Source organism: Schistocerca nitens, chromosome 2 (genome assembly GCF_023898315.1).
Source record: "Schistocerca nitens isolate TAMUIC-IGC-003100 chromosome 2, iqSchNite1.1, whole genome shotgun sequence".
Taxonomy (NCBI): domain Eukaryota; kingdom Metazoa; phylum Arthropoda; class Insecta; order Orthoptera; family Acrididae; genus Schistocerca; species Schistocerca nitens.
In genome coordinates, this window is record NC_064615.1 from 373,656,458 (window position 1) to 373,678,491 (window position 22,034).

General features: G+C 37.7%; 1 protein-coding gene across 2 annotated transcripts in view; it reads left to right on the forward strand.

The window, feature by feature from the left end:
* The window catches only part of LOC126236205 (uncharacterized), a 104,558-nt gene that overhangs the window by 81,227 nt on the left and 1,297 nt on the right, over positions 1 to 22,034 (forward strand). For both annotated transcript variants that reach the window (XM_049945318.1, XM_049945319.1), the window contains one exon: positions 5,913 to 6,004. In XM_049945318.1, the coding sequence (XP_049801275.1) occupies positions 5,913 to 6,004 (92 nt within the window). The remainder of the gene's footprint in view (positions 1 to 5,912; positions 6,005 to 22,034) is intronic.

The following is a 22,034-nucleotide window of genomic DNA, read 5'->3' on the forward strand; positions in this document are numbered from 1 at the left end:
CCCCCCCCCCCACACACACACACACACACACATACACACCTACAATATTCTTTCCCTGCCCCTCCAGATTGCTGCTTCCATTCCACATGACAGTTGTATTCTGGTCCGAGCTGCTGGAGTTAGTGGCCATGTGTGTGTGAGGTGTACTTGCTTGTGTGAATGAATAGTGTGTGTTTATTTTTCTTTTTCTGATGAAGGCTGTGGCCGAAAGCGTTTGTGTAAGTGTATATTAATTGTGCCTGTCAGCAGCTTAATATCTTTACAGTGAGTAGCAGTCTGTCTTTTCCTGCACTGCTGATATTCCAACCTGGGGTTTCTGTTGTTTAAAAATAAATTTAACCTAGTTATTACAAGGCAAAATGGCCATGGTCAACTGAAACATGGTTGAGCAAATTCAGTTAGTTGCAAAACACCAACATTTCATTCACAGTATTAAGAGCAATGGCTGGAACTGTTATTAACAGCAATTTCTTCAGAAAAGGCCATGATCCAAAATTACAAACAATTCAACAATTTCAGCAGAATACAGGGTGCAATTTTACTGAGAGGACAGGTGTGACTAACTGACAGTATCAGTATAAAAATTGCAAATTTTCATTAAGCAAGGATGGCTGTGACTGACCAGTAGAAACAGTTAAATATTTAAAAGGAAATATAACATAATATTAAGCAAGCAGCTGTTACTGACCAACAGCTAAATAACTTAAATGATACGAAGTGTACATTACTGAGAGACTGTCCTTGACGGACTGGCAGTTGAATCTGCAAATTTTATTAAACAAGGATGGCCATAACTGACCATTAAAAAACAGTTAAATTAACCTTTAAAAGGAAAAGCAATATAATTCAAGCAAGTTGCCATTATTAATGAACAGCTAAATAACTTACACAAGACAAGATGAAATTTTACTGAGAGACATGGCAGTATCAGTATACCAATAAAGAAATTTTCGCTAAGCAAGGACTGCCATGACTGACCAGTTAAAACAGGACTATTACATTTAAATATAAAGCTTTTACACTTCATGCAACTAGAATGGTTGTAATAAAATCAAGGGAGCCCAGAAACATTCAAAAGTTACAATTCTTCAAGAACACGGCCGTGAATTACCAAACGAAAACAAATAGCATCATAGTTAAACACAAGGCTATGGATTCTGTTTAAGCAAGGAACAGCAGACTTAATAATATAGAGCAAACTCAAGTAAAGGCATTTGAGCTTTTCATACAGTTAGTTACACAACAGTACTAATACATGGCACATCCCAACTTTCAGTCAGCTTACATACGGTGAATAACACAGTTTTAATCTAACCTTTTGCAGCTGCCAATGTCTCAGCACACTGTACAGTGTAATTTAATGGGGTGCCCAAATCACACATAAAACTATAACAGACAGAGAAATGCAATTAGATACAGCATAAATTATGTCACATGATTGACACACGGTTACCTTAAGGAATGACCCTCTGTACAGAACTGCATTTAACATAGAGACCCCGTGTCAAATCAGTGTCTTTCAAAATTTCAACAGTTAACTCAAGTATTGGAAAACAGAGCAAGCACACATCTTCTTGCTCACCCCTAACAGCCTAAAGCAGATCTGTAACTCTTAAGCACTGAGGAAGGTTATGATGAGCTGGGAAAAAAATCAAGGAACTCATTTATAAAGTTGGGGAATTCTTGACATAGGTCCACAGGCAATGTTTAATCAAAGCCAGGTTGCAGTTTCTATCATGACTGAGTGGCAACTCCACTGCTATGATCACAAGCCCTGCACCAACAGACTTCCATGTAAGCTTTGGTTGACAGCGGCCACGTGTCTCTTCTTGTGCTATGCTGCCATTATGGGCATGTACACAACACATGATCCCAAGAGTGGCCTTTCACAGTGTAGTCTCATTGACATTGCCAGCCGACTCTCTCTCTCTCTCTCTCTCTCTCTCTCTCTCTCTCTCTCTCTCTCTCTCTCTCTCTCTCTCTCTCTCCCCCCCCCCCCCCACACACTTCTCTAACTCCCATGCAGTCTCCCTTCAGATCTCCCCCCCCCCCTTCTCTAACTCCCATGCAGTCTCCCTTCAGATCCCCACCATCCGCCATGGTCTGTGCCATCTAACCCAGCACCACATCTCAGTATTTTTACATGTCCAAATTGACCACTGAGCAAAGTCAGTGGGCATGCATCAGTTGCTGTTCTTTAACAATGTACATTGAAAAAGTCTTAAGCTTTTCGTTTGCTGTAGCCACTTCATGATTTATCTTTATACAAATTGACCAGCTGGTCAGTTTTGTTTATCATTTCATGAATATTTGATGCTTCCTTCATGATATATTGTTTGTGTTTGGCTTTGGTGACTTTTATAGTATAAAAAACTATCATTCCTGCCAAGCCAGTGTCACTGTCTTGCTGTCATAATTTTACACTGAAGACTCATTTTTTGTCTTGAAAGTTTCATCGCATCCACTACTGCCCAACTATTCTCAATGTAACTTCACCAGAGCCCCATGGTTCATGCATTTTTAAGGCAATCCTATGTCTTGTGATTCTGGCTGAGATCCACATCTTGGACTATAAGTTGTACTTAGAGAGAGATCTTTGTATCCTGAGACATCTAATCCTTTTATTACTGATGGTGTCTCACATTATTTCCCGGCCAATGCATCTTATGTAGTATTTTTGTCTTATATGAATTGTATGTATTCTTTCACTTACTTAATTGATTTTAAGACGGAATGATGTCCAGGTTCAAAATGTCTGGTGGCTTAATGATAAAACAAAGAGACAGAATACACACAGAGGCTGTGGCATGTTATTTAGTACTCCGTGCGGTGCCATATTGTACTGTTAACCACCATATTTTCGGAAGTCAGGCTCTGGTTGTTCTGAAGGCAGGATAGTAGACATAAACGTTCAAACTTGTAAAATAAGTAGTTGCTGAATTTGTTTTCGAAATCATGCCTAACATTTGTGCAGTGTGTAACTTCATACACAAAAACAATAAAAGTACGAATATTTCTTATTTCAAGTGAGTACTGTTTTACTGATTGTCTGGGATTAAAGTGTTTATATGAAAGCTACTGACACTGTTGAAAAATTAATATATATATATATATATATATATATATATATATATATATATATATATATATATATATATATATATATATATATATATATCTAAAAAGAAAGATGATGAGACTTACCAAACAAAAGCGCTGGCAGGTCGATAGACACACAAACAAACACAAATATACACACAAAATTCAAGCTTTCGCAACAAACTGTTGCCTCATCAGGAAAGAGGGGAAGGAGAGGGAAAGACGAAAGGATGTGGGTTTTAAGGGAGAGGATAAGGAGTCATTCCAATCCCGGGAGCGGAAAGACTTACCTTAGGGGGAAAAAAGGACAGGTATACACTCGCCATCTTTCTTTTTAGATATATTTTTCCACGTGGAATGTTTCCCTCTGTTATATATCAAGCATTAGTTTGCTATACTCGTAGGTAATATTGTTTCTGGCTAGAATTGCTAAGCATTAATGGTTGTAATTTCTTGATGTCCTTACGTGCTATCATGTGCTACGCTCTTTTCCTGACTTCCAAAAACATGACAGAGGATTGTTCAGTTTGCTTCATTTAAGGCTGCAGTTATGCTTCTCTGTGGTATTCTCTCTCTGTGTGAAAAACAATAGTTCAATATTAAATCTTAAAATTTATCACTGAACAATAATAAATTCAGTGTTTGGTGATTGTAAAGAAGAAGATATAGACTTACATGCTACATTAGTCACCTATTTAGTAAGCTGCCCTGTAACTGGTCCGCATTCCTGAAAGGTTTTGATTGCAAGAGCAGATGCTCCCTTGTGCTGTTTGCACTAGACACTTTCTAATGACATCACTTTCTTTGAATAATCATTCTAAAGCAGTAGTGGATGCTTATATAAAACCTTACTATCTCTGAGTTGTAGAATTTGAAAACAGATAACTCTTACAAATTTTCGAAAAGGTGAAGTAAATGTTTTTGGAGTTATTGGGTGCTTTTCTATGTTTTTTATGTGGCAGTAAAGAAAGGTATATAATACAAACTGGTCAGAAGCCTATTATTTTACATGTAATATGATTTCATTACATTGATTTTTCTTTATTTACGATACTTACTGACAAATTTTGGTAAAAACGAATACTATACAGAATTTGATAGTATCTACGTAAATTATCTACCTCATGGTTTTGACTTACAATTTTGAAATTCAGTGATATTGTAGAGTCCATAATTCAGTGACTTGGTCTGGCTTTTGGCTATTGTAACATAAATATTTCAGCTACTTTCTATGTTTAAATGATTCTTTCAGAGCACATAGACATTTATTTCACATCTCTCAAAAATTCTATCCATTTTATTTTTAATGATACATTGATACTTTTTACTGAGCTTCACTCAGTAGAAACATACACTACTAGCATCAGATTATTAGGTGACTACAAAGTCTCAAATGAAATGGCAATGATCAAAATGGATATAGTTATTAGCTGCAGCTGTGGTCACTAGCTGTTCAGAGTGGGGCATTTCGCACGTCGGCTACACCCTCAAATGAAATCTGCCCCTGTGGGCTGGTAGCAGAGGAGTCGGATCTGTTAGTTGCTACAATCTCCATTTCTGTCCACACTCTGCCACTGATGTAGAGAACTTTGTAAAAAAAAATTGTGAGCAATATGGAACTCTCATTTCTGAACTATGTTATTCAGTTGAGGAAAAACAGTGAATTTCTATTAATAAAATTATAAACAGGCGGCCAGTTGCAATGGATAAGGAAATTCTTTACCTAGGTTTCGACAAATATAAATTTGTCTTCTTCAGAAGGTAACAATTTTACATTAGTAAGTACTAATGTACCATCGCCGTTTTTACAATTGTCGGGATAGATCATGTGTCAAAAATAAAATATAGCCCTAGAATTAGGGTTGTCCTCCTTTGAAGGACTGCTGTGGCGAAGAAGTAACAGTTTGGGCAAGACAATTGAAAGGGCCTACAGTAGGAAGTCATTATTTTTAGTATTTACCAACTGTATGTGCTGCCACTGTAGAATGAGAATGGGCAGTGAGTTTGTAGCTGGCTACAGTAGGAAGTCATATGAGGCATTGTTTGTTTGTTATTTTTAGTATTTGTTAAGTATCATTTACTAACTGTATGTGCTGCCACTGTAGAATGAGAAAGGGCAGTGAGTTTGTAGTTGGACAGTACTGTGCTGACAAGTTATCAGGCAGAAAGAAAGCTGCAAACATCAAAAGCCTGGAGAATGGAACAAAAACTACTCCATAACATCCTTTATCCAAAATTTTTTTCATGTTATTTGGTACATGAAAAAGGTGAGTTTTTAGAGAAACAGAATCACAAAATAGTTTTTGTTCATTTCTCTGGCCTAATGATGCTTGTAGCTCTCTTGCTGCCTGTAAGCTCACCACTGTTGAGCTACAAACTCACAAAAACTATTTTGTTATTCTGTTTCTTCATAACCTTGCCTTTCCTCGTGCAGCACATTCATGAATATCTTTTAATCACAAAGTAATCTTTACAAATTTGTAACATTAAAACTACTTTGCACTTGTTATTCTATATTCATATTAATGTGGCAGATATGCACTGAGATGAATATGAGGGTTAGATTTGCTTCAATCTAGTACATTTATTGTGAAAAAAATATAAATATTGTAAATAATAAAATCCCTGTGTGTCCTTTATTGACACTCACAAGTCTTAGATACTGAAGAAAATAAATATCTCACATATGACGAGCATGTCATGTGAAATGGTTCTGCAGTTACATTTCTGTGACTGAAAAAATCCAGCCTGTCACTAGATTTAGAACATGTATCTTTTCTGGAAAATAAATGACTTCACTCTTTCTTTCACAGGGAAAAATCTTGCAGCACTGCAAAATCATTCACGTGCCACATATTTTACAGTACTAATGAAGAACAAGTACAGACTATCTTAAGATGTATTGGTAAGCTTACGTTTTTCAGTTTTACTTCTATAGCCATTAGCTGCGTACTAGCTATTCAGACACTATGCATTTCGTGGACTATAATAGGAAACCTCATCTGTTGTGCACAGTACACCAGTAGAATAACTTGGTGTCACCTTAATGTCAATATGACAGTCATCTGGAAGAATTCTTTGTGAAATCCTCATCCATAGCCTTCTCCTTAAGCCTTACCGATGATGTATGCTGAATACTGATCCACTTATCTTTTAACACTGCTCAATTTGGCTACTGTTAAAGTTCCTCTACAGAAAAAGCAATACATGATTTCGAAAACTTAATTCTGGTGGAACTAAACAGGAAAAATTACCCTGAGAGCATTTTTTGTAATCTTGCTAATACTGTACTTTCAGTTGTGTACATTGTAAAACACGACCAGGGAAACTAAAATGTTGCACCATTATATGCACTACCTTTATGTAGATGGAGGCATATCTTAACTACAGAAAAGAGAGTGTCATATTAACACAAGATACCACAGGAGTAAAGCTACATTTGCAGTAGGTAAACATTAAATGTGGTGATACTCTTTCTGTAGCTTGAGGCCACAGTCATACTGTTTAAATGAAAACTCCACCATTTGACTGTATAGATTTTATGTACTGACTTGGCAGAAAATCCTAAGAAATTTTGGTCTTGATGCCAAAGCGGTAGGTGGATCAAAACAAAATGTCCAGACACTCTGTGACCAAAATGGAACTGAAACAGAGGATGACAGACTAAAGCCAGAAATACTAAATGTCTTTTTCCAAAGCTGTTTCACAGAGGAAGACAGCACTGTAGTTCCTTCTCTAGATTGTCGCACAGATGACAAAATGGTAGCTATCGAAATAGACGACAGAGGGATAGAGAAACAATTAAAATCGCTCAAAAGAGGAAAGGCTGCTGGACCTGATGGGATACCAGTTCAATTTTACACAGAGTACACGAAGGGACTTGCCCCCTTCTTGCAGCAGTGTATCGTAGGTCTCTAGAAGAGCGTAGCGTTCCAAAGGATTGGAAAAGGGCACAGGTCATCCCCGTTTCCAAGAAGGGTCGTCGAACAGATGTGCAGAACTATAGACCTATATCTCTAACGTCGATCAGTTGTAGAATTTTGGAACACGTATTATGTTCAAGTATAATGACTTTTCTGGAGACTAGAAATCTACTCTCTAGGAATCAGCATGGGTTTCAAAAAAGACGATCGTGTGAAACCCAGCTCGTGCTATTTGTCCACGAGACTCAGAGGGCCATAGACACGGGTTCCCAGATAGATGCCATGTTTCTTTACTTCCGCAAGGCGTTCGATACAGTTCCCCACAGTCATTTAATGAACAAAGTAAGAGCATCTATCAGACCAATTGTGTGATTGGATTGAAGAGTTCGTAGATAACAGAATGCAGCATGTCATTCTCAATGGAGAGAAGTCTTCCGAAGTAAGAGTGATTTCAGGTGTGCCGCAGGGGAGTGTCGTAGGACCATTGCTATTCACAATATACATAAATTACCTTGTGGATGACATCGGAAGTTCACTGAGGCTTTTTGCGGATGATGCTGTGGTATATCGAGAGGTTGTAACAATGGAAAATTGTACTGAAATGCAGGAGGATCTGCAGTGAATTGACGCATGGTGCAGGGAATGGCAATTGAATCTCAATGTAGACAAGTTTAATGTGCTATGAATACACATAAAGAAAGATCCCTTATCATTTAGCTACAATGTAGCAGGTCAGCAACTGGAAGCAGTTAATTCCATAAATTATCTGGGAGCACGCATTAGGAGTGATTTAAAATGGAATGATCATATAAAGTTGATCGTCGGTAAAGCAGATGCCAGACCGAGATTCATTGGAAAAATCCTAAAGAAATGCAATCTGAAAACAAAGGAAGTAGGTTACAGTACGCTTGTTCGCCCACTGCTTGAATACTGCCCAGCAATGTGGGATCCGTACCAGATAGGGTTGATAGAAGAGATAGAGAAGATCCAACGGAGAGCAGTGCGCTTCGTTACAGGATCATTTAGTAATCGCAAAAGCATTACGGAGATGATAGATAAACTCCAGTGAAAGACTCTGCAGGAGAGACGCTCAGTAGCTCGGTATGGGCTTTTGTTGAAGTTTCGAGAACATACCTCCAACGAGGAGTCAAGCAGTATATTGCTCCCTCCTACGTATACCTTGCGAAGAGACCATGAGGATAAAATCAGAGAGATTAGAGCCCACACAGAGTCTTACCGACAATCCTTCTTTCCACGAACAATACAAGACTGGAATAGAAGGGAGAACTGATAGAGGTACTCAAGGTACCCTCCCCCACACACCGTCAGGTGGCTTGCGGAGTATGGATGTAGATGTAGATGTAGATTGTTTAGTCTATAGCCTGCGTCACGTAGGATGGCAGTTCCACACATAGAGTAGAGCAATAGGGAATTGTGGAGGGGATGAGGTCTGCATATGCGCGGCGACAGAGAGCGGGCAAACAAGATCCGTATTACCGAACTGTGTTGCTGCGGTCAACAAAAATGGCTCTGAGCACTATGGGACTCAACTTCTGAGGTCATTAGTCCCCTAGAACTTAGAACTAGTTAAACCTAACTAACCTAAGGACATCACAAACATCCATGCCCGAGGCAGGATTCGAACCTGCGACCGTAGCGGTCTTGCGGGTCCAGACTGCAGCGCCTTTAACCGCACGGCCACTTCGGCCGGCTGCGGTCAACAGTCAGGCCCATTTGCCATCAGTACATTGTATTATATGTTTGCATCTATGAGGGAATTATACATTTTAAAATCAATTTCAATCAGACATCTACATGAGAGAAGTCTTACTCTTGTGGTTGTGTCCACTGCTCCATAGCAGTTGTCTGTGTGTCGTTGGTAGGAGAGAACAGCTGATGCAACTTTGTGAAGACGTGAAGTGTAATTTTTCTCAAAATGACGATTGTCTAATGACAAGATCATCAGAAATTGTTGCAGTAATTGCTATTTATTGTGATTTGGATATACACAAGAAAATAAACTTCCAACGCATTGCTATTTATTGTGATTTGGATATACACAAGAAAATAAACTTCCAACGCAAAATGAAAGCATTATATTTGTTTGACAACTGCTTCTAATCCATACAATTTTTTAAATGTTTATAATGCCTGTATGTGGCTGTGTTTCACTGCCATTCAACGTAAATCAATATGTGCAAAAAAGAAGACATGGTAGCAAAGACTAGTGCAAGAGACTATCATAAAAATTTTCAGTATGTTATATTTTCCAGTGTCAAGAGGAATTATTAGTTTGAATTAATTCATTCAACATTACAGTGGGAGAATGCTTTTATGATCCATTGAACAAGCAAACAATTAACCATCTTCTGTGAATAACTCGAAAGAATGCTGATGATAATGTCGAAAACCACCAGTATCTCAACAGTTAACCCCACACTTTCATTTTAAGACATTTTACAATTCATGCCCTGAAAATGACAGGTGTTTACTTGTCAAAATATTGCAGTTTTTGATGAATTTATTTGGCCGCCTTCTTGTGAGTAATCAAAGCATACAACACACTGGAAAAAGCTTAACTTCTCCTAGGGCAATGTGTTGAACGTTATAGGGTGAATACTTCATAGGCTTTGTATTCCTAATCAATAAAACCTAGGAAGTTCTTATGTACTATGTATGCAGTTGACAAAAACATTTTTAAACCATGAGTCTGTGAAACCAAGGAAGATTATTGCTTTACTTTGTTTCAAAGTCTACGTCATAATACCACCTGCTATCAAAGTTCACTTCCAAACCATCTGATTGTAAATTTAGGAGGATAGATTCAAGGCTTTTATGCATCTTCACCTCCCTGTCAAAGTCTTATTTCTCAAACTTTTCAGTGAGCTGCCCACAGTGTGCCCATGCCGAAGGCTACTGCTACCTGGTGCTTCATGCACAATCATTTCAGCGTGTGTTATCTGGAGCTTTTTTCTCCCCATGTAGCTTGTAACCTGTCTGCAAATTAATTCTATTGGATTAAATTGACAGTGATATGTGGGTAAATGCATGTTCACATCCAAAAAAGCTGCAGGAGTTTATCACGAATCTGGCTTATATTGCCCGGTATATTTTTATTTTCAGCCAGAGCACAACACCTTTCCTGGTATTCGTACTTGGTCTTTTCTCTGTAACAACTGAATGATAACTGACGTGGTAATTACAATGATCGACTTTGAATCAAGGTATGGCAAGAATTGTTCAGTGAACCACTTTTTGAAAGCGACAGTGTTCATTTTCGAATGGTAGTCACTACTGATTTTCTTACACCTAAATACAAGTTTGCTCTCAGGAACCAAATCAGAAGGTGAACCAGCATGCAGAATAAGTATCGGAGAACCTTTTCTTGTGGGAACTTTAAAACTGCCGGTACTATCATTCATTTTCCAGCAGGTATTCATGGAATGATTCTGATTCATTCCTGTTTCATCAATGTAATACACTGTAGAGCTACCACTCCCTCTTGTATTGTGCATCTTTGTAAGGGATGTGGTTCGTGATGCTTCTGTGTCGCTTCTTTCAATTAAAAACTGTCTTCTTAAAACATTTGAAACCAATGTCTTTCAGAATTCTTTGCACTGACGAAGTGCTATCTTTGAAGCCAATTTTCTCAGGCATAATTGTAAGAAATTTCTTTGATGACGGGTATTCCCTGCTCATGTATATTTCATACATGGAGCACTTTAAAATATCATAGTCAAAACCATCCATTTGTGTTACAGGTTTCTTGTGATTTCGATGATTTACAGGTGGCATAAAAACAAATTTTGCTGATATTTCTGCAGCTCCGACACTTTTGTTTACTATTCTCTGTACAGTTCTCTTGCCAACACATGCTTCTGCAATTCGTTCTTGAATCTTCGAAATCTAAAAAATAGAAGTCTCACTTTCAGATATACATTTTAAAAAGTTATAAATGCGGGATGTAAACCACCTAGACTGCTTGTGAAGCATCTGTGTCTACACATACATGATTATTCTGCAAACCACAATTAAGTGCCTGGCAGAAGGTTCATCGAACTACCTTCAAACTTTATCTCTACCGTTCCACTCTCGGACAGTGCACAGGAAACACAAACACTCTAATGTTTCTGTGAGAGCTCTAATTTATCTTATTTTATCATATGACCATTCCTTTCTATGTAGGTGGGTGCCAGAAAAGTATTTTCACACTCTGAAGAGAAAGCTGGTGACTGAAATTTCATGAGAAGATCCTGCCACAACAAAAAACACCTTTGTTTTGATGATTGCCACCCCAACTCGTGTATCATAACTGAGGCAGTCTCTCGCCAATTTCGCAACAGTACAAAACGAACTGCCATTCTTTGAACTTTTTTGTGACTTCTATCTGCTGTGGATCCCACACCGGACAGCAATACTCCAGAAGAGGGCAGAAAAACATGATATAAGTAATCTATTTAGTAGACCTGTTACATTTTCTAAGTGTACTACCAATAAATCACAGTCTTTGATTTGTTTTCCACACATTATCCATGTGATCATCGAAATTTAAGTTATCTGTAATTGTCATCCCTAACTTATTAGTTGAATTTACAGCCTTTAGATTTGTGTGTTTTATCCCGTAAACAAACAAATGTAAAGGCTGTAAATTCAACAAAACTTATCCAGTAAACCCTCCCCCCATGAACCATGGACCATGCCGTTGGTGGGAGGCTTGTGTGCCTCAGCGATACAGATAGCCGAACCATAAGAGAACCACAACAGAGGGGTTCTGTTGACAGGCCAGACAAACATGTCATTCTTGAAGAGGGGCAGCAGCCTTTTCAGTAGTTGCAAGTGCAACAATCTGGATAATTGACTGAACTGGCCTGTGTAACATGAACCAAAACAGCATCACTGTGCTGGTACAGCAAACGGCTGAAAGCAAGGTTAAACTATAGACATAATTTTTCCTGAGGGCATGCAGCTTCACTGTATGATTAACTGATGATGGCGTCCTCTTGGGTAAAATATTGTGGAGGTAAAATAGTCCCTCATTTGGATCTCCAGGTGGGGACTACTCAGGACAATGTCGTTATCAGGAGAAACAAAACTGGAGTTCTACAGATGAGTGTGGAATGTCAGATCCCTTAATCGGGCATGTAGGTTAGAAAATTTATAAAGGGAAATGGATACGTTAAAGTTAGACATAGTGGGATTAATGAAGTTTGGTGGCAGGAGGAACAGGACTTCTTGTCAGGTGAATACAGGGCTATAAATACAAAATAAAATAGGGGTAATGCAGGAGTAGGTTTAATAATGAATTAAAAAAAAAAAAAAAAAAAAAAAGAAAGAAAAGAAATAGAAACGTGGAGAAGCTATTACAAACAGCATAGTGAATGCATTATTGTGGCCAAGATAGACACAAAGCCCACACCTACTACAGTAGTCCAAGTTTATATGCCAACTAGCTCTACAGATGACGAGATTGAAGAAATGTGTGATGAGATAAAAGAAATTATTCAGCTAGTTAAGGGAGACGAAAATTTAATAGTCATGAGGGACTGGAATTCGGTAGTAGGAAAATGAAGAGAAGGTAAACTAGGTGAATATGGACTGGAGGTAAGGAATGAAAGAGGAAGCCGCCTGGTAGAATTTTGTTCAGAGCATAACTTAATCATGGCTGACACTTGGTTTAAGAATCAGAAAGAAGATTGTATTCATGGAAGAGACATGGAGACACCGGGAGGTTTCAGATTGATTATATAATAGTAAGACATTGATTTAGGAACCTGGTTTTAAATTGTAAGATATTTACAGCAGCAAATGTGGAATCTGACCACAAGTTATTGGTCATGAACTGTAGATTAAAACTGAAGAAATTGCAAAAAAGTACAAATATAAAGATATGGGACCTGGATAAACTGAATGAACCAGATGAACAGTAGAAGTTAAATGGGTAACTCTGAGAGATGAAATAGTGAAGGCAGCAGAGGCTCAAGTAGGTAAAAAGACAAGGGCTAGTAGAAATCCTTGGGTAACACAAGAGATATTGAATTCAACTGATGAGAGGAGAAGGTATAAAAATGCAGTAAATGAAGCAGACAAAAAGGAATATAAACATCTCAAAAAATGAGATCGTCAGGAAGTGCAAAATGGCTAAGTGGGAATGGCTAGAGGACAAATGTAAGGATGTAGAAGCATATATCATTAGGGGTAAGATAGATGCTGCCTACAGGAAAATTAGAGAGACCTTTGGTGAAAAGGAGATCACCTGTCTGAATATCAAGAGTTCAGATGGAAAACCATTCCTACACAAAGAAGGGAAAGCAGAAACGTGAAGGAGTATATAGAGGATCTGTACAAGGTGGGGTGTATTTTTCCTTCTTTCCAGATGAAAGTAGTATTATCTTTATCTTCTCTTCTTCTCCTTCTGTGCTACCTCCCTGTCGATCCAACTGCGGTGAAGGTTCCTGAAATGCTTCCAAAAGTTCTCTCTAATGCGCTACTAAATAAATAGCCACACTTCTCACAAATGGTAAAATCACACTCTTGAGTACATTCAAATGTCTGTACATGTATTCTGTAGAAACTGAAAAAAATAATAATAATAATAATAATAAAATAAAAATCTACTAACTCTCTTCAGTAGTTCATTACGCCTTGTTGGTGTGTTATTTACTCCATGGCTCTTGGATTCAGGCACTTGCTGCACCATAGTACAAATGACTCCCAGGCGGTTGTAATACCATTTTTAGTGGTCCCCTTCTCACCAGCTCCACCACTGCTCCACATTCACTGCATACAAGAAAGGAAAACACACAGCGTCCCTTTCCCACTACATTTATCCTTATTCATTTACTCACGAGCATCTCTTGTTGACGGCTTTCCAATAGTGTGTTGGGATGTTTACAAATATCCCGAAACACTATAAAGGGTGATGTACTTGAGGGCAATATTATGGAAATGGACGAGGACGTAGATGGAGATGAGATGGGAGATATGATACTGCAGGAAGAATTTGACAGGGCACTGAAAGGCCTTAGTCTAAACAAGGCCTCAGGAGTAGACAATATTCCGATAGAACTACTGATATTCTTTTGAGAGCCAGCCTTGACAAAACTCTTCCATCTGGTGAGCAAGATGTATGATATGAGTGAAATACCCTTAGACTTCAAGAAGAATGTAATAATTCCAATCCCAAAGAAAGCAGGTGTTGACAGTTGTGAAAATTACCGAACTATCAGTTTAATAAGTCACAATATCAAAGTACTAACACGAATTCTTTACAGACGAATGTAAAAAGTGGTAGAAGCTGACCTCAGGAAAGATCAGTTTGTATTCTGTAGAAATGTTGGACCACGAGAGGCAATACTGACCCTATGACTTATCATAGAAGATCGGGTAAGGAAAGGCAAACCTATGTTTCTAGCATTTGTAGACTTAGAGAAATCTTTTGACAATCTTGACTGGAATTCTCTCTTTCAAATTCTGAAGGTGGCAGGGGCAAATATAGGGAGCGAGAGGCTATTTACAATTTGTATAGAAAAAAAGGTGGCAGTTATAAGAGTCGGGGGGCACGAAAGGGAAGCAGTGGTTGAGAAGGGAGTGAGACAGGATTGTAGCCTATCCCCAATGTTATTCAATCTGTATATTGAGCAAGCAGTAAAGAAAATAAAAGAAAAATTTGAAGTAGGAATTAAAATCAAGGGAGAAGAAATAAAAACGTTGAGGTTTGCCGATGGCATTGTAATACTGTAAGAGACAGCAAAGGACTTAGAATAACAGTTGAATGGAATGGACAGTGTCTTTAAAGAAGGATATAAGACGAATATCAACAAAAGCAAAATGAGGATAATGGAGTGTAGTCAAATTAAATCAGCTGATGATGAAGGAAATAGGTTAGGAAATAGATGAGATTTGCCATTTGGGCAGCAAAATAAGTGATGATGGTTGAAGTAGAGAGGATATAAAATGTAGACTGGCTGTGGCAAGGAAAGTGTTTCTGAAGAACAGCACTTTGCTAACATTGAGTATAGATTTAAGTGTCTGGAAGCCTTTTCTGAAAGTATTTGTATGGAGTGTATCCCTCTATGGAAGTGATACGTGGATGATAAATTGTTTAGACAAGGAGAGAATAGAAGCTTTTGAACTTGGGTACTGCAGAAGAATGCTGAAGATTAGATGAGTAGATCACATAACTAATGAGGAGGTACTGAACATAACTTGGGAGAAGAGTGTTAGGAAGTCTTTTCTGAAAGTATTTGTGTGGAGTGTAGCCATGTATGGAAGTGAAATGTGGATGATAAACAGTTTAGACCAGAAGAGAATAGAAGCTTTTCAAATGGGGAGCTACAGAAGAATGCTGAAGATTAGATGGGTATATCACATAGCTAATGAGGAGGTACTGAAAAGAATTGGGCAGAGGAGGAGTTCGTGGCCCAATTTGACAGTTGGTAGGACACATTCTGAGCCATCAAGCAGTTACCAATTTAGTGTTGGAGGGAAGAATGGAGGGTAAAAATCATAGGAGGAGGCCAAGAGATGAATACACTAAGGAGATTCAAAAGAATGTAGGTTGCAGTAGTTACTCGGAGATGAAGAGGCTTGCACAGGATAGAGGGGCATGGAGAGCTGTATCAAACCTGTCTTCGGACTGAAAACAACACCAACATCATTCTGTAAACCGAAATTTAGCATGTTCTCTTTAGTACTCTTGTGGATGAATTCAGACTTTTCATTATTTAGAGTCAGTTGCCACTTTTCTCATCACACAGATATCTTATCTAAATCATTTTGTAATTTGTTTTAATCATTTGGTGACTTTATAAGATGGTAAATCACAGCATCATCTGCAAACAGTCTAAGAGGACAGTTCAGATTGTCTCCTAAATCATTTATGAGCGGAACAGCAGAAGGCCAACAAAGCTTCCTTGCAAACACCAGTTATTACTTACATTTTTCTTGATGATTTTCTGTCAGTTGCTGCATACTGTGACCTTTCTGACAGGAAATCATTCAGCCATACAACTAAGAAGATACTCCACAGGCACACAACTTAATTAAGGTTGCTTGTACAGAACTTCATGTTTATTGCCGTCACCTGACATATTTATTTGGAAGTCACACTAAAATGTTTACAGATACACAATCACAGCTATACTGTTACAAGAAAGTAACATCAACATCAGAATGAATAATTTGGTCGCCTCGTGAATGAAACTGCACTGTCCCAAAATACGGAAACAGCACAGCGAGATTCTTGCAGTCTAGGTTCTAACTCGCGGCTAGCTGCTTGGAGAGAGAATGAATCTTATTGGCTGCTAACAGTCAGTCGTCTGGATTGCACAGAACAGCTGAAAATAGAGCTGCCTTCCTATATGACGCGAACTTTACAGTCATGATTTTGCTCTTCGGCTATTTTCAACTACCACAATGAAAAGATAAATATGTACAGAATTTAATGAAAAATGCAGTGAATCAGAAAGAAGGTAGCATTATGCCGGTACAGTTTAAGATCAAAAATTTTTTTTTTTTGAGTTTCAAAATTTATCATTGAAAATATTTGCTTACGTTTTAAGCATGATTAGACTTCTGTAAACAAAGTCATCATTAAAATATATTAAACTTTGTTATATAATGCAAGTGCCATAGCATACGAATGAGAACATTTTCGTAGAGCTTCTGGCAAAAATAGGAAAATCGTGTCTGACACACATGTAATAACTGTGGCATAAAATGATCACCAAGAACAGTCACTACATGTTCAGACACCATTATCTAAAGCCACATTGTTGAATTTTCTAATTTATTTATTTATTTATTTAGCAGCTTATGATGTACATCTATGGAGTAAGTCCAAGTAATGGAGTAAGTAATGGAAGCCAAAGATGAACATCGTAGCCTGTCAGTTTATGTGATGTACTCTGTGGTTGAATCTAGAGAAGTGTTGTAGGCAATAGAACAGAGTTACATAAATTGAATAAGGCTTTTATATCTTTTGATGGTTGTTCTAAGTTATGAATATGTTGTGTAAACGAATACACATACACCAGAGAATTTAGCAATGATTGGAAGGGGCTGTTATACATCATGTGGTATGCTGAATATGAACTATAATCATGCATTAGTGCAAAGTAGATCAGTTGTAAAAGGTACATAACGTAACCATCTATCAAAATGTACTATGAAAGCTGATCATATACAGTTGTTCTATGAAAGAACGAGTGAACATTTGTTTTAAAAACGTTGTATACTACAAATATTTGTCATAAAAACATTATATACCATAATGTAACAGTATACTGTAAAGCATTTGTGTGCTCTTTCATAATATGGTTGTATATGATCAACTTTCATAGTACATTTGGACAGATTGTTACATTATGTCGCTTTAAGTGCAGTAATGCACAATAATAATTTGTATTTAACATAGTACATGATTTATAACCATGGCTAAATTTCTTGGTTTAAGAACATTTGTTTACGTTACATATTAGCAACAGAGTATGTTACTCTGGCCTATTGCCAACAATACATCCCTGGATTCAAACGTAGAGTATACCACATAAACTGACAGCCTACAACGCTCATCTTTGGCTTCCACTATGTTATGGTGCTGAAACATGGACTATGAGGAAAAAAGACAGAGAAAGGCTGGAGGCTTTTGAGATCTGGACATGGCGGAAGATGGAAAGAATAAGTTGGATGGACAGAGTAAAAAATGAAGAGGTACTGAGAAGAGTGGGAGAGAAAAGACAGTTACTAGATGTAATAAAGAGAAGAAAAAGAAATTGCATTGGGCATATATTAAGAAAGAATGACGGACTGATAAAAACAGTTTTAGAAGGTTATGTAGAAGGGAAAAGGAAGCGAGGAAGGAAGAGATTCCAGATACTGGATGACATGATGGACGGTACAAGAAGGAAGCAATGGATCACAGAAAATGGAGAGGCAAAGGACCTGCTAACATAGCAGATAACTGATGATGATGATGTTAGTAAATTTGACAATGTGGCTTTAGATAATGGCACTTGCACATGTATTGACTGGTTCTGACACTCATTTTATGGCATAGTTACTAAACGTATGTCAGTCATGTTTGCTCCACATCTGATAGACACTTTGTAAATGTGTTCTGATTTATATGCTGTGGTACATGCATTACATAACAAATTTAACATATTTTGACAGTGACTTTGTTTAAAGATGTCTAATCATGCGTAACATGTAAGTAACATGAGCTCAATAATTTTTGAATTATAAAAAATTTTATAAATTTGTGATCCTACATTTCATGTCATGATGTTATATACTTTCTGGTCCATTGTATTTATTCAGTTGGGTACTTCAAAACAGCCAAGTTGAAATCATAATTATATAATAGAATAAACAATCTATACAGTTGGTGGAACTTTCATTTAAATATTAAATGTGGTATCCATGCAAGGTTCGGTACCAAGTATATCACACCAGGAATAATTATGGAATAGATTTACCAGTGGTTCACAGTAAACAGATTAATCCACAATCTCTTAAAGACTCATGTTATGCAATTCCAAAGAAATGAATGTGATTTTCAGTTACAGAAGTAGAAAACAATCACCGACCAAAGTAAATGCCATGCATGAAATTCCTAGGCATCCAAATGGATAACAAATTGAGATGTCTCATTAACTCGAACGGCGACAGCCGGTCACTGCCTCGGCAGTAAAGCTTCACGCCTCCTAGGGGCAGGTGCATCGAGTTTACAACAGTGGTGTTAGCCGCAATTTGTGTCAGTCTTAACGAGTGGGTGTTTTGGCTGACAAGTAACTGTGTGTCATATTTCCAAGCACTGTTGAATCTTTTAGTTCCTGTGTGTAAACTGATTGAGCCTGGTGCTGAAGGTAAAACGACTGCTTGTTTTTACACATCAGTGTTCCTCTAGTTCCCTACTATTAATTTAATACAGGTGTATTACCAGAGTGGTATTTTTAAATTTGCACAAATGCCACGTCGTCGTGGATGTTGATATAAGCCGGACTACTTCTGCTACATCTGTGGGAAGTTCACTTTTGCCAGAAATAGGAAGAAAATTTCTTCAATCATAAAGAAAGCATACAAACATTACTTTGGAGTAGAGGTAGGAGACCAAGATAAAGAATGGGCACCACATTTCTGTTGCGCTACATGTTACTGCAAACTAATTCAGTGGTGGAAAGGTAAAGAGAATGTGGCGTTGTTTGCTGTTCCCAAGGTGTGGAGGGAGCCTAAGGACCATGTTACTGATTGTTATTTCTGTCTAACAAAAATTCAGGGTTTTACAAACAAAAAGTCGAAGAGGCACATTGTTTACCCAGATCTGCCTTCAGCGAGAATGCCAGTGCAGCATTCCGACAACCTTCCAGTACCTTCAAGAGCCCGAGGTCAAATTCCGAGTGACAGTGAAATAAGTAGTACTGAAGAAATCACAGATGATGATTCTTTATATCACTGCACAAGTGAGTCATCGCCACATTTGTTAACACAGGCAGATTTAAATGATTTAGTACGTGATCTAGGACTAAGTAAACAAAAGGTGCAGCTGCTTGGTTCAAGATTACAAGAGTATAATCTACTGCACCAAAGTACCAAAATCAGTGTGTTCAGGCACAGAGAACATGCCTTTATTTCTTATTTTTCAACTGACGAAGCACTGACATTTTGCAAAGACGTTGCTGGCCTGATGAAAGTGCTGAACTTCACTTATATTTCACAGGAGTGGAGACTTTTCATAGATGCACCGAAAACAAGTCTGAAGGGTGTTTTGCTCCACAACGGAAATAAAATACCCTCTGTTCCAGTAGCTTACGCTAGTTTGACAAAAGAGAATTACGAATTTGTACAAAGGAGCTAAATTCATTAAAATACAATGAACACAAATGGAAAATATGTGCAGATTTCAAGGTAATTGCTATGGTACTGGGAATGCAACAAGGCTACACAAAGTATGCCTGTTTTCTTTGCGAGTGAGATAGTCGAGACCGAAATTCTGACTACGTGAAATCAAAATGGCCTAGGCGAAGATGGAAAGTTGGCGAAAAGAATGTACAACGTGAAAGTCTGGTAGCTCCTGAATATATACTACTTCCACCACTTCACATCAAACTTCGCCTGATGAAACAATTCGTGAAGGCCATGGATCCAACAGGCTGTGGGTTTGCATATCTAGCTACCAAATTCCCCCATCTTTCAGCTGCAAAAATAAAGGAAGATGTATGTGTGGGCCCACAAATCAGGGAGCTGCAGAAAGATGCAAATTTTGAAGCATGTTTAACTGATAAAGAAAACACCGTATGGGACTGTTTCAAGATGGTGTCAGTAAACTTCCTTGGAAGAAGAAGAGCTACTAACTACAAAGCAATGGTGAAGGATATGATCAAAGCATATCAGGATTTGGGGTGCAATATGTCTTTGAAGGTACATATGATGGACTCTCATCTGGACTACTTCACAGAGAGTTGTAGTGACATATCGGATGAACATGGGGAAAGATTCCATAAAGACATTTCTACCATAGAAAGGCGCTATGAAGGGAAGTGGGTACCTTCTATGTTAGCAGATTATTGCTGGAATATCATTCGAGAGAAGAAAGATTCACAATACAAGAGAAAAAAGTGATGTGCATTACAATGCAGTGGCTCATTGTTTGTCAATTTTCTGTAATTTCTCATGTCAAATAAATGCTTTAATGTGTATACACAAAGGTTACTGTGTTATATGTTAGATCCCACCCTCCATTAATGTGATGAACTTATAACATCATAAAGATGTGCATTTGTTTGTCGAATTTCACCTCACGTTTGCTGCACTATATCAGGAACTGAAAAGAGAAATAAAATTGCGATTACTCATAAACTATCCCTGACAGAAAAAAACCAAAACCAGTTTTCAATTCAGCACTCAAAATACAACTAGGATCACAATATTTTTTATCAGAAATAGAAAAAAAGGTTTTTTTTGTAGAACAGTGTAATCTATCAAGTGAGTGGACTTGGGGATATAAATTCTGGTTAACAGTAATGTCATGTTATATACATTTTTAACTTTTTTTCCAGTACATAGGAAACTGATAGAGAGTGCTGTCTGATATAAGTACAATTAGATAAATGCTTAGTATGAAATGACAGATAAAAGCTGAATGGTATTTGTGAATAGGAGCAGTTGGTTGTTTGATATTAGCTACTTGTGATATATGTAGACTAATGTAGAAATATTTACCAAAATTATCAATGTGCATAGATTAGTGAATTGACTTTAAGCGTATAGCCAGCCGCTGTGGCTGAGCGGTTCTAGGCACTTCAGTCCGGAACCGCGCTGCTGCTATGGTCGCAAGTTCGAATCCTGCCTCGGCATGGATGTGTGTGATGTCCTTAGGTTAGTTAGGTTTAAGTAGTTCTAAATCTAGGGGACTGATGACCTCAAATGTTAAGTCCCGTAGTGCTTAGAGCCATTTGAACCATTTGAACTTTTAGAGTACTTTACAGAAGTAGTCTTGAGTGGCTTTTTCTGCCTGTTAGTATAGAACTTCAATTTTCAATATTCTAGAAGGCTCTCTTTCATGATAGGATTTACAGAACATGATATATGTACATATCAATAAATGATTTAATTTGAAGCTCTGAAACCTTTCGGCTGGGCTACAAGCTTCACTCACTTGTAGTTTTTGTTTTTGTTTTACTGGATTTCCCCCCAAAAGACATCAAATGTTGTCTTTCACAACACAGATCTCTCAGTGACATACTTGCCTCACTACTAAATTGTTATTGTAATTAACTTTATGTTATAAAACACTACATCTTTTTTGTGGATCCCTTATCTTGCTGCAGGCACTTTTCACATCTTTCTTTTATTGAAAAAGCGGTCTGTTCAATTTATACTTTCTGTGAATGAAAGATACTGCAATTTGCTCCCAGCATTTAGGTGACAAAAATTAGTATAGTTCCAATTTTGGTACACAGAATTCATGTTTCAAATGATTCTTGCTGAAGATTAGTCAATTTTAGAATGGAA